Source organism: Haliotis asinina, chromosome 5 (assembly GCF_037392515.1).
Source record: "Haliotis asinina isolate JCU_RB_2024 chromosome 5, JCU_Hal_asi_v2, whole genome shotgun sequence".
In the NCBI taxonomy this organism is placed as follows: Eukaryota; Metazoa; Mollusca; class Gastropoda; order Lepetellida; family Haliotidae; genus Haliotis; species Haliotis asinina.
In genome coordinates, this window is record NC_090284.1 from 23,983,082 (window position 1) to 24,000,283 (window position 17,202).

The following is a 17,202-nucleotide window of genomic DNA, read 5'->3' on the forward strand; positions in this document are numbered from 1 at the left end:
GGGATTGCTACCATTAATTGTGTCACTGATGTTATCAGAATTATTATCATACCTAGTTCCACGATGGTTAGACCTGCAGATAGGCATGATATGATATGATATATAGACATCGGTTTACTTAGAAGGTGAAAACATATTAAAATACTGGTATTCTTTAAATATTATTTATATATTCTGGCAAAAGATTAATGAAAAGAGTACGAGTATGTCGTGTGTGCTGTTAGGTGAGGTACACGTGTTTACGACTCCACCCCGCCTATGGTGACTGAATGTACACATTGCATCAATGTTCGTGACTAATCAATGCGTCACATATCAACGAATGCCAGGTTAGTCAATTCCATTATTTAGCTTATCTTACAAGCGAAACAGAAAGTGAAAGATCTGTCACACACTCAATCAATATTAAGTGTCAGCCATTACTGACTTGTAAAGACCACGCGAAAAAGTGCAACAAGTGAATCATACACTGTCAGTTAAAGCTAATTATTCTCTTTGTGAGAGAAAATAAAAACTACTCACTCCTGCCAACAGACATAATATGATCGTGACCCTGTGACCTCGGGCCATCGATGTCACACCGGAATGTGCACTCGGCGACCTCGGGTAATATTAACACATGCGCAGTGGCACCCTATAGTGTGGGTGGTAGGGTTTCACTTTCATGAGTCTTGATGACGTCACTTGAGTCCCAGCATGCTTCAGTGACCACTATCAACTGTCTCGCGTCGTTTAACACCTGTGACTGAATAAGTACGAGAGTCACATATCCATTAATGGGATAAATTAGTTTTCGATGAGGTCCTTTATTGACAGAGCGCAACTTTTTCACCCCCGGGTGTAAGTGATTTGACCTTTTATGAAAATCCGGCAAATGTAGGAGGGTGTAACGTTTGACTTTCCTGAATGATTAACACACTTTAAGTGTCATGAAAGTAAAATGTTAATCCTTAGGTGGGATGTCATTCACCTTTATAAATAATGTCGTGCGAAATGACAAAATACTACGTTGGATTAACAATGTATTTTTCGTTAACCTGCATTTTACGCCTTTTAAGGAAAAGGCCTTGTTGAACATGAGTACATGTAATTTAATATAACGTTAGCAGGTGTGTTGGTAAAACCGAAATAGCCTTAGTTCCTACCATTATAAAGGTTACTGTGGGTGAGTGAGTTTGCTTTTACGTCACCTGCAGCAATATCACGACAGGGGAACCAGATATGAGCTACGTACATTGTACCCATGTTGGGAATCGAACCTGGATATTCGGCGTAAGTGAAATTAGTTTTACGCCGCACTCTGCAATATTCCAGATACATAACGTTGGTTTGTGAATACATGAGACTGGAGCAGTAAATCCAGTGATTAACAGCATGAGCATCGATCTCACAAATTGCATAATGTGACGTGTCAGCCAAGTCAGCGACAAGCATAATGGCAATTCTACCCCGGACTTTCACGGGTCTATATTCGGCGTGACGAGCGAGTGCTTTAACCACTAGGCCGCCTTGAGATAGGTACAAGACATGTTACACCTAACACCGTCCCATCCTTGGCATCACCACATACTCCCATCTGCAACACCCCCAATAGACTAATAACTAGTCTCTGAAATGAACAAATTTTACTGGAAAAAGTTTATGGTGAAAAACAGTAATATAATGAACACTCACAATCTTGAGCCTACCCCATTCTCAGCACACTCACAATTCTAAGTATACCCCACTCTCAGCACACCCACAATCCTAAGCATACCTCACCCTCAGCACACTCACAATCCTAAGTATAACCCACTCTCAGCACACTCAGAATCCCAAGCATATTCCCTCCTCAACATACTCACAATCCAAATCATATTCCACCCTTAGCACACTCACAATCCTGAGCATACCTCACCCTCAGCACACCCACAATCCTAAGCATACCCCACTCTCACCACACTCACAATCCTAAGCATACCCGACCCTCAGCACACTCCCAATCCTGAGCCTACCCCACCCTCTGCACACTCACAATTCTAAGCATACCCCGCCCTCAGCGCACTCACAATCCTAAGCATATTCCACCCTCAGCACTCAGCACACTCACAATCCTCAGCATACCTCACCCTCAGCACACTCACAATCCTAAGCATACCCCACTCTCATCACACTCACAATCCTAAGCATACCTCACCCTCAGCACACTCACAATTCTAAGCATACCCCTCTCTCAGCGCACTCACAATCCTAAGCATATTCCACCCTCAGCCCTCAGCACACTCACAATCCTAAGCATACCTCACCCTCAGCACACCCACAATCCTAAGCATACCCCACTCTCATCACACTCACAATCCTAAGCATACCTCACCCTCAGCACACTCACAATCCTAAGCATACCCCTCTCTCAGCACACTCACAATCCTAAGCATACCCGACCCTCAGCACACCCACAATCCTAAGCATACCCCACTCTCATCACACTCACAATCCTAAGCACACCCGACCCTCAGCACACTCACAATCCTAAGCATACCCCACTCTCAGCACACTCACAATCCTAAGCATACCCCACCCTCAGCACACTCACAATCCTAAGCATACCCCACCCTCAGCACACCCACAATCCTAAGCATACCCCACCCTCAGCACACTCACAATTCTAAATATACCCCACTCTCAGCACACTCACAATCCTAAGCATACCCCGCCCTCAGCACACCCACAATCCTAAGCATACCCCACCCTCAGCACACTCACAATTCTAAATATACCCCACTCTCAGCACACTCACAATCCTCAGCATACCTCACCCTCAGCACACTCACAATCCCAAGCATTTCCACACTCAGCACACTCACAATCCTAAGCATACCTTACTCCCAGCACACTCACAATCCTAAGCATACCTCACTCCCAGCACACTCACAATCCTAAGCATACCCCACCCTCAGCACACTCACAATCCTAAGCATACCCCGCCCTCAGCACACTCACAATCCTAAGCATACCCCACCCTCAGCACACTCACAATTCTAAATATACCCCACTCTCAGTACACCCTCAATCCTAAGCATACCTCACCCTCAGCACACTCACAATCCTAAGCATACCCCACTCTCAGCACACTCACAATCCTAAGCATACCCCACCCTCTGCACACTCACAATTCTAAGCATTCCCGGCCTTCAGCACACTCACAATCTTAAGCATACCCGACCCTCAGCACACTCCCAATCTTGAGCCTACCCCACCCTCTGCACACCCACAATCCTAAGCATACCCCACCTTCAGCACATTCACATTCTGCGCATACCACACCTCAAAATTCCTGGCATTTTCCACCCTTAGCAATATCCTCATCCAAAGCATACCCCACCCCACCTTGCCTAACCCTCAGCATACCCCTCTCTCAGTTTACCCTATCTCTAGGACATACATCACCCTCAGCATATCCCATCTCCAGCACATAAGTCACCCTCAACAACATTAGCATAGCCCTTAATTCCCTAGCATAACCCACCCTCAGCATCATCAACATATCCCACCCACCCACCCATCCCAACCCGTACCGCCGACATTCAAATAATCTCAGCACCATCCCACAGCCAGCTTCACAAACCCTTACATCGTCAACATAACATCACCCTCACAATCAGCGTCAAAGTAATTCCCCTACCCTCAACTTCACGACCATAACACCACCAACAGCATTACCAACACGCCCCACTCCACTGCAGCCTTAGAAAGATATAGCACACCCCATCCTCAACACCAACCCTACACCCTTCCCCCACCCTAAGCCTTACAAACCTATTTGGAGATCCTCAGCATCACTATCCCAATACTCAAACTCACAATCATTCGCCCGCGGTCAGCCTGACAAACATCCCCCCAACCTCAGATTCACAAAAATTAAACCACCCCGCACCAGTCCCTGACCATCGGTGTGTTCTCTCACATCTAATCCCACCTCGTTACGTCAACAGCTGTTTCAGATTGATCAAGGCAATTAGGTATAATTGCTTCTATTGTAGACCACAATCCATACTATCTTATTAAACACTTAGTCGATCATAACCACTGCCAACTCACAAACGTCCAATAATTATTCGTGAATATCATTCACTCTCCACAGGATCCATTCTTAAATTAGATCAACTGTAAATTGAACAGCGTATACCTCTCACCCAAACATATAAATCTCAAAGATCATATCTATAATAACTATTTACTTTTCGGCTAAAATCCGAGCCAAGTTAAGACAGGGTATTAAAGCATTATCCTTCAAGGAATTCCAACACCCAAGTCACTTCAGTATACAATGGTAGAAGTTCCACGCTTTACTTAAAGTATTCTGGAATTCGACCACTACGCCGCGTGATAGAGAAGCTGACACCCCCGCTACCGGGGCTGCCGTTGTACCCTGGGAAACCCCGGGGCGAATACCTCACTCTGTCTCACCCACTGTCACACGGCGCTGAGAGGGGTCTATAGTCTCAGTCGCCTCTCACATAAGCCATGCAACTTTGATCCGAGTCGAACAGTCGCCGGAAAATGCGTGTCTGAAGGCGGCATTCTTACGCACAACCTCACAATAACCGATTAAAGAGCTATTTCCTGGTGAGCACCGGAGCGGAACTGCCTGGGTAAGGTCACGTGACCTCTCTTATTCCTGAGGTGTGTTTCCTCAACGAGTGATAGACATATCCCCGCATCAGTTGTTGACGTCTCTTTATAACGCTATTGATGGGAGTAGCGGAGAATCATATCCTAGAGGTAAGTCCACTTTTAACCCGGCCACTATCAGATTTAACTATTCCTTATTAATAATGTATATGTACATAGCAATAACTATACTTTATAACACTATCTGTGTCAAAGCCTGATGTGAGTACTTTTGTTCCGTCAGTCAGTAGTATGTCTGGTAGAGATACAAATGTAATACAATGTCAGTATGGTCAAACTGAAGCTGGTCTATACAGATGATAAGGTCACTGAGGTAGATGTACATGTGATGCTGCAATTTGTATGCAGAGACAGCACAATCACAACTTGACGACAATACCTTGAACAGTGGTAGCAATACCGTCATCTAACGACAACTGGGACAATGCACAATTTTTGATCGTTTGTTTGCTTTTGGTTTTAATCTAACGACTCGTCATGTGGTAACCTTTCAGAAAAATTCAAACGAAATTACGCCATGTAGTAGAACCACCATTAAAACTGTGTATAACCTGAATCTTTTCATGCTTGCAAGGTAAATGTATATGCTTCCATATGGCCCTTTCTATGGCTGACAAAACACACAATAATCTCAAAGCTAACAGACAGATGTCACGTTTCATCGGAGGTACAAAGCACATTTGTAGATTTAGGTCCTTGAGGAATATATTAAGACGACTATCATCAGTATCAGTTATATCATTATACTTATCACAGACCAACAACAAGTAGTAGGTTATTCCGGAAATTTGTGAACCAGAATACGGAAATGGATTATCAGGGTTCCACTATATGCATTGGTGCTTGTAAATTAATTATGACCTGCTACCTACGTCAACCCGCCGGTTTGTTCTACACTAGCGTTCAGGCACTGTGACCTATTCCAGTGGTTGTTTGAGATGCATATATATACGCCCTACTTCATAGGGGGTATTGATTTTTCATCAAACTAGTGTCACAGCCGTTAAACTCAACTCAAATATGCCATGATCATGGACCATGCGGATGAATACAAGCAGAGACCAGGTAATACAAGACATCAGCATAACTGATCTGGTATGTAAAACAACTGTGCCTCCCTGGTCTGCCTCACAGTCCCCGAACTGAAGTATTTTCTCCACAGCCCCTCCCTCCCTGCAATGCTAAAGCCCTAAATGATTTCCTCAGGTTCTGAATCTCTGGTCTCCCATGGGCTTATATTAATGGGTCTTTTGTCATCAATGTCGTCATCAACATAATATATATTCAGATACTATGCGTCAATCAAAATACGTCCCACGTACACAAAATATGCAGCGATAATCAAGACGGGTTGTATTGATTTTTTTTACTCATGACTTATAAAGTTACTCACAAATTGCGAACGTAGCATGTGTTCAATGGAAAAGGTTAAATCTAAACAACCTAGCTTTTACATCAGTCCTAATAGGGATTTACCTTTATACAAGAAACATAGATTTGACTTTACACGAAAGTGTCCAAAATATTTTCGGACCTGTTTTAATCATATTTTAACTGACGTCAACCAAACCAAATCATTATGTAACCCGATAATGCCTTGATTTAATGATATGTAATTTATCGGCCTCCGTCTTTAACAACAATACAACCTGAGACGTCAGCCGTGCAGCGACAGCGACAGGACAAAGGTAGCGTACACTTGTTGAAATTGTTTCACCTCGTCACGTCGTGTACCAGTGATACACGTTGAAGGAATTTGTTTGTGTAGTGAAATGTGTGTGTGTGTGTGCACCTGTCAGTGGCACTGATAACATACATGGCTTGCATGTCGCTATGTGAAATATGTGATCAATGGCAATCAGTTGCTGGGGCTAGGATGAATGTATACGTTGAACGTAATGGTTGAACCTTGTCGTATTGGTTTAACCTGTTTGTGTTTAGCATGTGATTTTAGTTTCACGCCGCTTTTTACAACATTCCAGCAATATCACGACGGGGACACCAGTAATGGGTTTCACACATTGTACCCATGTGGAGAATCAAACCCGGGTTTGCGGCGTGACGAGCGAACACATTAACCACTGGGCTACCCCACCGCCCCCGTTTTGTTTATGAAATACTAGGGGTGGTGGGGTAGCCTAGTGATTAAAGCGTCCGATCGTCACTCTCAAGAGCCGGACATTCGATTGACCACATGGGTACAGTGTGTGAACCCCATTTATAGTGTCCCCAGCTATGATAATGATGAGATAAAGAAGCGGCGTAAAACCATACTGATTCACTCACTCACTTAATAGATGTTACAGTTTTTGTTATGAAACAGTATTTACTAAGGTTAAAAGTGAAAACGAGTAAACATACACATAGAGGGCAGTAATGCTAACTATAGTAATACGCATTGTGTCTGTTTCGGTCGTACCTAGGTGCAGGTCTCTACGGTTTCCACTCGTCAAAGATCCTGGTCCTATTCCCCACAATGAACAAAAATGCTGGTGTCCTTTGACAACATACTGACATTTCATATCTCGCAAACATTACTCACTCAAATACATAATATACTGTAGTTGACGCGAACTGACATATAACTCGATTTATCGTTAGTGAGTGAGTGAGTTTAGTTTTACGCCGCACTCAGCAATATTCCAGCTATATGGCGGCGGTCTGTAAATAATCGAGTCTGGACCAGACAATCCAGTGATCAACAACATGAGGATCGATCTGCGCAACTGGGAACCGATGACATGTGTCAACCAAGTCAGCGAGCCTGACCACCCGATCCCGTTAGTTGCCTCTTACGACAAGCACAGTCGCCTTTTATGGCAAGCTTGGGTTGCTGAAGACCTATTCTACACCGGGACCTTCACGGGTTTTATCGTTAGTACTCATAAACTCACTGTAGGTGCAAGATAACCTCCCAACCCGTATCATAGAAAGTGTTATCTATGTATCGTTTTACATCAGGGTGTGTACCTTCATGTTCATGCTGACGTTGCAACAGTTCTGGAACTGTTTTGACTGCGGCGTAAAACAATATATAATCACTGAAAAAATCCATAAGTGCACGCTGGTTTAGAAATGGTATCTTATTATTGATGCCGATATGGGTGAGAGAGAAAATATGTGAATATTGCTGAATAAAATGCTGAGAGAATACGTATAAATAAATAAATAAATAAATAAATAAATAAATAAATAAATAAATAAATAAATAAATAAATAAATAAATAAATAAATAAATAAATAAATAAATAAATAAATTAGGACTCTTAGGAATACATGATGATATAATAATCAGCATTAGCAGAAGATCCTGGGGGTTTTTTTTTATAGAAGCTACAGATTAACCCTACCGTACGTGACCAAACACAATGTGAGATGACCACGCCCTGAAAAAAAAAATCCTATATCAAAGACACACCATGCATGGTAATAGGGTCTTTTTGAAACAGGACGCTAGTTCTAATTACACGTCCCAATCATTCGTGGATTAATTCCACGGCTGACTGAACGTCGCACCTCTAAATGCAATTCGAATTACGAAACGGGAGGTGCGAAATGCCGCACCAAATGTAAGTAGAAGCACTTGAGTCCAATCGCCTTCTTGTACATAACAACACAGTGATAGATCCTAAACATTCTACACCAGGTGCCAAACGGTCGTGTCATAGCCATTGTATTTTTAAATCCTGGACCTCAGTCGCTATTGTATATATTCTGTTCTTACACCGAGGAACCCTACACACTATTGTCTTCTTAATATGGTGCTAAGGACTGCAAAAGAGTGAAATCGACAGTTATTGTTTTGTGTTTCACAACCTTCTGCTGCCAGTAACCTCGTCGTGTGTAAAGCCGCGTTTGAAATGAGTCTGCTCTGGCGAAAGACTGTGGAATGACTGCAGAACAGTGTGCTGATTGAGAGATGGGAGTTACGTAAGACAAACAGGCTGTGAACGATAGCCCGAGGATCTGTTATCAAAATGTTTTTAAACGGATGCAGTTAGCACGTCTACAGAACAAATGAAGTGCTGTTCATAATATCGGAGCATTTTGTAGCTTTATCATAGACTTTGGCTTAAAGGAAGTGACATCATTGACGTTCAATGTATTACGACGCAGTGGTTTAAACAACGGTGCTGCTAAATGGTGAACTAGTAAATAAGGAAATTAAGCTTAAACGCATCAGAGGTAAGTACACGGCAAGAGTTTCCATGGAAACCGGCTCATCTATATTTAGACAGAGGAGCATCTTCTGCCTGCACCTCTTCGTTTCGTCAGTTTAACACTGGCTACCATCTTACTTTCAGCGGCCGAACAGCCGGCTTGGAGAGGGGAGCGGTTCCGTCATGGAGACAATATGGCTACAACGGTCGGGACCCAATGTCCCTTGGGGGTTCCGACTTCAAGGGGGTCGGGAGTTTGGACAATCACTGGCTATTCAAAGGGTAAGTCCCACCCAAGACTCTCTCTCTCAACATCTCTCTCGAACTAACCCCTGACGCCTCTCATTACGCATGTCTGTCTAAACATGTTTTACTGTTTCTGTAAACTCTTGGGTGAACAAAGTCAAGATTTCTAAACACGATTGAAACACGATACGGTGTATGGTCAAAACACAGGTTTATATTCTGTCTGTCTTTCGCATTATTTTGTGCTCATCGCCTCTGAAGAAGAGATACCGGAAAACTCCCGTCATATCGTATTTCAGTTACATATATGATATACGATCTCGTCTAGGTCGTTGTTAGTAATCAGCCTCTCAAAAGTAGAAGAGCTAAGAATCTACTTCATGCACAGTATATAACAATTTCCTCTCCTCCCAGGTAAAATTAAGTGATTAAACTTTGACAGCTTCAAGTGCACCGCGAGGGGTAACCGGATACCTATAGGCAGCGTCTGTCGCTCGCCTTCCTCGAATTCTTGCCTCTGTAGTTGGAGTGAGAAGTAGCGAGGGGGTCCCATAGCAGGGAAACATAATCTGGAATAAGCGTAACCCATGACCGATAACGATAAGGGGGCATTTATACTTGGCGCCGTAACATCCCCATAACCTGTGCCAGTTTAAAGTTAACACTAGAACATTGTTCTGAAAAGATTTCATTAATATTCTCAAAGCCTTGAAAGTGGGACGAGACAAGGAATGTTTTCACGCCCCCACATTTCGGTTTCCTCCACAACAAATTCCCTGGCTCTGATGTCTGCGATGACGAAAATAGTCTCAAAGTAAACAAGTGGCTGGTGAGTTTAAGTTATTGATAGGGATACCATCTATTACAGGTCTTGTATCTACATGCAATAGCACTGCGGCTCCCCGTGCGCTGCCGGTGGCGGAGGGGGTCGGAAAAAATAGGATTGTTGACCTGTGGGGGTTATGTAATTTACTCTGAGGTGGTAAAGGTGAAATGCGAGGGCTGTTCCCCAAAGAGGCTGGGTGCTTAGTGACAACTGTTATGTTCGCAGGGTTACAGATTCTTGTGTTCAGACATAGAAGTGTTTGACCTGAACTGTTCAGACATAGAAGTGTTTGACTTGATCTGTGTTGTTTGTAACACCGAAGCACCTGGTGAAGGTGTAGATTAGACATTGAGCGAATTTCGAAACAAGAAGTATTAATGCAGAGCGAAAGTACAGTTATATAATGTTAGCGCATGTCATATTACTACCACCGCCATCACCGTCGTCATCATCGTCTTCAGCAGCAGCAGCACCAAAATGATCATCGTCGCTGTTGTCCACCTCCACCATCATCATCGTCGTTGCCTATATAGAGACACCAGTATTTTAGAGTCGTATCAATGGTTGGTGTAAATTGATTATGTGCTGAAACCGACAAGATGACGAATATATAGTAACCGATACATGAATCACATCCCCAAGGAAGGCATGTTGAGAGTTTTCCCTCGCGGCAACTGTTGCGCTCTTTGGGCAGCGTGGTACCGACGACTGTTAACTGAACCTGAAAACGTACATGGCTGCTACAACTCAGCCGCTGCATGAATATGGATATGAAATTCTGAAACCTTTAGCGTTCTGGGCATTTCTAGTTGATATGCAAGATACAGTTAGATTTGTTTTTAAATGCCTCTTAACTCGAAGATGTTGAAATGCCGAAATATGATGTGCAGAATACAAAACAATAAGCTGGATCGCCTCCGAGCAAAACATCATTGACATATCGTGTTTACGACATGTGTTTTATCAGCTGTTACAATCAACAAGCTGAACACACTGGGACAGTGTGAATTGTGCCTGATGTGATGTGGTGTGGAGCGTTATAGATGGTGTGGACAGTTAAGGGGTGTAGAGCGTTAGTGGGTGTGGAGTATTAGTGTAGGTAGGACCTTATCAGATCATGCTTTATTAGCTGATCAAGTATATACAGATTTCAGCTTCTGGGTATCGAACAACGAACCTTGGTATTCTCAACATGTGACTGTAGATCCTGACACTGCTGTCAAACACTGATTTTGCCGCCCAAGACTGGGTTATTGTAAAGCTATCGTGACAAAACTTGATATACCACTACATACACAGCAGCCCCGATACATACACCAATTCGTTTAAAAAACAGGATTCCTAATTTACACACACTTTAATCATGCCACACTGAATTTGATCCTGACATCATTTGTGTCAAGGTTTAACAAACGCCAACAATGACTTTAACGGTGACCTAAGTTTCGAATCGTACAACTTAAGGTCATGTTACAACAGATGTTAGTTCATATGTTGGGTTTACCCAGGCCTATGTGGACATGTAGACATTGTACTAACTCCATATTAACGTATCGAATGCCTTTGTAGGGAGGGTGGGTTGTCTGTTTGACGTAAAAACATAATTGTTGTTGGACATTGGTGATGTGTGGTAATTTTTAATTGTTTTGGCGGAATTATTGAATTCATATTCCATCTTCTCCAAGCAGCCTTGGCAAGTATCCAGGTGTTGATACGGTCAAGTTGAAACTGTCTCCTTGGACACTGACTTCAAGCCATGGAAGTTATGTCGACTCAGTAAAGCCTCTCGTCCTCAGTCACTAGCCTCTACTGTTTCTGCTGGTCACGAGCCTTAGAACCAGCGTCTCTGGCGACTTAATAAACGTCTCATCATCAGTCACTGACCTCTGCTGTTTCTGCTGTCCACGAGAATTAGGATTAACATCTATGTCGACTTAGTACACGTCTCATCCTCAGTCACTGGCCTCTGCTGGTCACGGACCTTAGGACCAGCAGTTATGTGGACTCAGTATCCCTGTCCACCGTATTTGCCTACTTACCCGTGCTTGAACTCAGTACGTACATATATATATACATAAGCAACGTTCAGAGCCAACATACCCGCCCATTAGTGTCACGGCTCCTTTCAAGTCTGTGCCAGGGACTAACATGCATCTGTATAGTGCATTAGCCCAGTACTGTCTCAGTGTTGTACTCTGCTGGGACATACATACAACGACACCAGTTGTTAACAGAACAAGACCGAGATTATGCACATTCTGGGAGGATATGCCTCAAGTCTGACTAATCCATTTGTCGTTGGATACTCGCCAGTACCTAATGCCAAAGCAATGACAGTCTGGCACTGGTGCATGGAGACCTGTCACTCGTTCTTTCGAAGATGATTTCGGTTACGTCCAACTATTTCGATCGCTGAATTATATCCCATCCTCGGAGATCTCCAGTCCATTTGGTCAAACGTTTCAAGTTCCCCGCGGACTCTTCGACCAGGCTTCTTCAAGGACATGGTAACATTGATTGGTATCACGACAGACGCAGAATGAGTCGACGCGGACTTAAAATATCTGTGGTGAGTTGCTGAAGATCAGTACATCAATCGCTGGATTATCTGGTCCTGACTCGATTTGTTTACAAACAACATCGTACAGTTGTAATATTGTTGAAGCTAATATCTACACATGATATTGTCACATTTGTACAATGGACGCTGCTTTTAGCAGAGATTTCTGATGGGTGTGGATAGGGTTTTGTCGAGGTTTCTTTGATGACTTTTGTACATTATATATGGGGCTGATGCATTTCTCTCATATTTTAACTGACGTCAACCAAACCTATGTATTATGTAATATGATGTCGCCTAGTTATAACAATGTGTACGTTATCGTCCTCCATCTGCAACATCAATAGAAACGGAGAGGCCAGTCGTGTGGCGATGGCCACAGGACAAGGGTAGAGTGCTTGTGAAATGGTTGTAGCCTGTCTCCTGAACACTGTTACGTACAAAGGGCTGTCCCTAACGCGTTTACAGTATGTCATCGTGACTTCACGGATATTCGAAATATGAATATAGAGAGGCTGTCAGAGCTAGCGTAAGCTGCAAAATGTGAACATATCTTTGAAAGACGAAAGGTACTTCCTCTATTATGCCTGCTTATTTCTTAACACATCTAAACATACCGACACATATCGCGGTTTCGTTCATGTGTTTTTTCAAAAGTTATTTTTGGATTTCCAGGCGCAAATTTAACTCCAGGCAAGCACTTATGACAAGAACATAGGACTGAATTGGATTCCTCTTTATAACCGTAGTGCTTTTTATCTTTTAGGGCTTAAAGTGTGCTTCACCCTTGGCATCGGTTCCGTAACCACATGTTAGGCAAGATCCTCGCAGGTGGCCATGACACTATCTGGTGATTGATAAAAGCCGGAATGGAATTTATTCCGAGTTTCAAGCGAAACCATCGTATCCGCTATATCTGAGGTATATTCACTTTGTGTAGGAAGTATCACAGGATGCTGAGCGCTCAGTCGGGGGGGGGGGGGGGGGGGGGGGGGGGGCTTTAATCAAACTACTTAAGGCAGTGAAATGTGGCCCATACCTCTAATATTACAGTATTAGCTGCCGAGTTATCTTAGGAAGTATATAAAGTGACGTGCACACCCACAGATAATCACCCAAATATGTCTATTTGTTTACTAATATTCATGTTAAAATGTAATAATAGTGTTATTCCACCTCAACGCCAGAAAAAAAGCCTCGATTATCACCCAAACACAGGCCAACAGGCGCAAAGCACAAATATCGATAAAGGTCAGAAGAGTCAAATGAAACTATATGATATGTTTGTACATGGTCTGTGGAATATTTCCATCATATATGAAAAAAATAGATGAGTACGCATATTTGGTCTTATAAATGTTAGAGATGTAGATGACGAGTTAAGATGTCATTTTTTTCACTGGAGTGATGATGCCAGTTTGGGTTGTTTTAAAAATATGGAATGGTGTGGCCCTAACGAAAACAGCGGATCCTTACAGGTAACGGACAGCAATTCTGAAACTCCACAGTAGACCGCATCCATCTTGGCTGGCATATTTCCGGTACCGTTAAGGTTTTTTTCTAGCCTGTTATACAGACCTTGAAACAAATATACCCAATGCTGCCAGTGGAAGTCTAGGTCTAGAATGTGTGGCAAGTCTAGATTACCAGTTTCTGAAAATGAAGAATTTTTGTGGACTATTTGTATTATGTTTCGGTGAAATATTTGTATTTTCTGAGGCTAGATGTTAGTCTGTGTCGTTTCGCAAAAATACGAATGATGAGACTGCTCTACATTCCGACTTATCATTATGTAATAGAGATAGACCACCTGATAAACACGGATGGGCCATCAATGCTGCTCCACACTCGGAAAGTATCTTCAGATAACCTAAATGGATTCCAAACTATATATGCTGAAAGCATGACCTAGGTGTCAATCTAAAGCTCGCGAAACCCAAAGTGTGTATAGCAGCCAGGATGATTATCAGCATTCGTTGTACTGTAACTGCCGCGTGCAGTGGCGTTCAATCACTTGATGGATATAACAGACAGTTGCTTCTGCGCATGCCCCGCTGTCTGTATCACGTGGTGCTGGAACTCAGCCAACCAGAACCTGTCGTACTGGATGACACACACTGTGGCCGTAATGAAGGTGGTAGAGATGTGCAGATGTATAATCTGAAGGTTTCCACGTCTTTATCAAAATAGTATAGAAACACTCTTATGCGTAATTAATGGCGTTGATTTTCTGTGTTCCGAGCTATGGGGGGTATATGGTTTTACGCCGCTTTTAGCAACATTCTAGCGATATCATGGCTGGGAATACCAGAAATGAGCTTCACACAATGTACCAATGTAGGAATCAACCTAGGGTCATCGGTTTCACGAGCGAACGCTTTAACCACTAAACTACCCCACCGTCCCTATAATTCGGGGTGAAATGAGGTTTCATATCGAGATCGAAGTTATTGTACTATTGTGACGTACTTGTACGAATGTGTTGACTGCATTGTGCTAGCCAGCTGTTTAACATGGATACCCCTTTTGGTCATAGTATACTGACCCCAGGCCGTCCGGTCCTTGTTTTTATACAGTTAAAGCCTGTGCCAGTCAGGGTAACAACAAGTTCCATCGCTTAGTTTGCTGCATGGACGACCGCACATGCGACCTTGCATTCTCCGGATAGAAGTTCTATCCACTAGGCCACGAAGGCAGCGAATCCATGCACACCACAGATTACCACGCATAATGTAGCCAACTGGCGTCAAAAAGAAGCTCAGGGCTTCAAAAGTAACCCCAAAGTTAGTTACCCCCACACGGATATCTAGTGTGTCCTATCTTCTGTGTCCCGTGTCCTGTAAATATAGTAACGGCTAATGGATTATAACCTATTCTTTACAGTGGACAGAATGTTCCAAAGATTATACAGGTTTTCAAATTCATCGCATCTAGTATTGCGAATTGCCGAGACTTGGTTTACCATTTGAGCATCGGCATCGTAGTGGGGACAGTAGAAAAACGTCTTGGTATGTACTAGTAGGTTATTTGGAAATCGTCTGTGCCATAAAACTTATTTCGCTGATTGTAAATGACAAATTAAGTACCGTGCAACAGAAAGTGTGCACACATGTGTAATGGTGGCTTAAGACAGAACAAACAAGAATGATTATGCCATGGTGAGGGAGAAAAATAGGAATCTACCTAATAAAACATTCTTGAGGCTTCTAATCAAGATGGTTGTCAACAGAAATTTAACGTTTAATATATAATACCCTTTACCCGAACGTTTTCACGAGTACAGTAATGTCACAGATGCACATATTCGTAGGTATAAAATGATGTATCACTGACATATACTGGACATGTAATGCTCTCATTACTATTATATTCAACTGAAATTCCCTATAGTCGACACCTGTTGATGCAATCAGCTGCCGCCTAACTCTTTTAATGGTCTACATTCTTCTGTAGGGAATGACTACTAACATTACACAGACCCCGCGTTCCGCCATCTGCCCAGCTACTAAGAATGAGTACCCCGCCAATCTGTTGTCTTTTGCAAAACACGTTACCCCCTATATGCCAGATACATCTGAAGATACTGGGTAATACAAGCCTATGTTTCAGCCATTTGCATGGCTGCAATAACCCAGACATTGAAGGCAGATGAGAGTCATATTTCAATTCCATAAGGAAACATCGCCATAGTTGTTTCCACGTTCTGGTTCCTCCAGTTGCAACACATGCCACTCACCGTTCCTGCCCGGCCCGACACTGGGGCGTTCATATGCATATCTTTTGTTACTATGGCAACACATCTATACTAATTGTGGCCGGCTGTTCCAGAACACCTGGTCGGAGTGTGTTAGTCGGCCGGCCGGCTGTCGATACAGATAAAAGTACACATGAACAGGATTTCGTCAATCTACTGCGAATGCTACACTGCAATAACCTATCTCGCTGATAAAGAAATGCTAGCCCTTTGAAAAAGCTGATGTGGCAAGATCGATTTCTGATATTATATATGTACTTATTTCAAATGTTTTATTATGTTGTTTTATTTATACAATACAATATTAATTATTGTTTTTTATGTCTTTTTAGTGATTGAACTTGTTTGTTTATTGGTTGTTTGCTAGGAAGACATAGATGTATCAACCAACCATGTTTAAAGTTACTTGTTCGACAGAAGAGCTTCTTAATGCTAACCCCAACAATGTCTCACCATAATTCATGTTTTAAACAATCTGCCTTCGGTTACTATGTATTTATATTGGCATGGACATTAGTGCCCTGTAGTAGTTTGGTTGGTTGGTTTCTTGTTTAACGCCGCACTCAGCAATGTTCGGCTGTCTTTAAATTTTCAAGCCTGGACCAAACAGTCCAGTGATCAACAACAGGAACATCGATCTACGCATGTGCGATATAATGCCATGTGTCAGCCTGACCACCCGATCCCTTGAATCGCCTCATACGACAAGCACCGGTTGCTGAAGATCAGTTCTCGGCCTTCCCTTCACTAGTAGTAGTAGTAGTAGTAGTAGTAGTAGTAGTAGTAGTAGTAGTAGTAGTAGTAGAAGTAGAAGTAGTAGTAGTAGTGAGCGAGTGAGTTTGGTTTTACGCGACTGTGAGCAATATTCCAGCAATATCACGGCGGGGGACACCAGAAAATGGAAAATGGGCTGTACCCATGTGGAGAATCGAACCCGGGTCTTCGGCGTGACGAGCGAACGCTTTAACCACCAGGCTACCCCACC

General features: G+C 42.9%; 1 protein-coding gene across 3 annotated transcripts in view; it reads left to right on the plus strand.

Annotated features, from left to right (window-relative positions):
- The first annotated feature begins 465 nt into the window (after window positions 1-465).
- The window catches only part of LOC137285288 (uncharacterized), a 55,930-nt gene continuing 39,193 nt past the window's right edge, over window positions 466-17,202 (plus strand). For 2 of the 3 annotated variants that reach the window (XM_067817617.1, XM_067817618.1), the window contains exons 1-2: window positions 4,659-4,761; window positions 8,976-9,113. In XM_067817617.1, the coding sequence (XP_067673718.1) occupies window positions 4,732-4,761; window positions 8,976-9,113 (168 nt within the window). In that variant the 5' untranslated portion in view covers window positions 4,659-4,731. Of the gene's footprint in view, window positions 476-4,658; window positions 4,762-8,975; window positions 9,114-17,202 lie in introns of those variants that run through there. The other variant, XM_067817619.1, reaches the window with a different exon arrangement.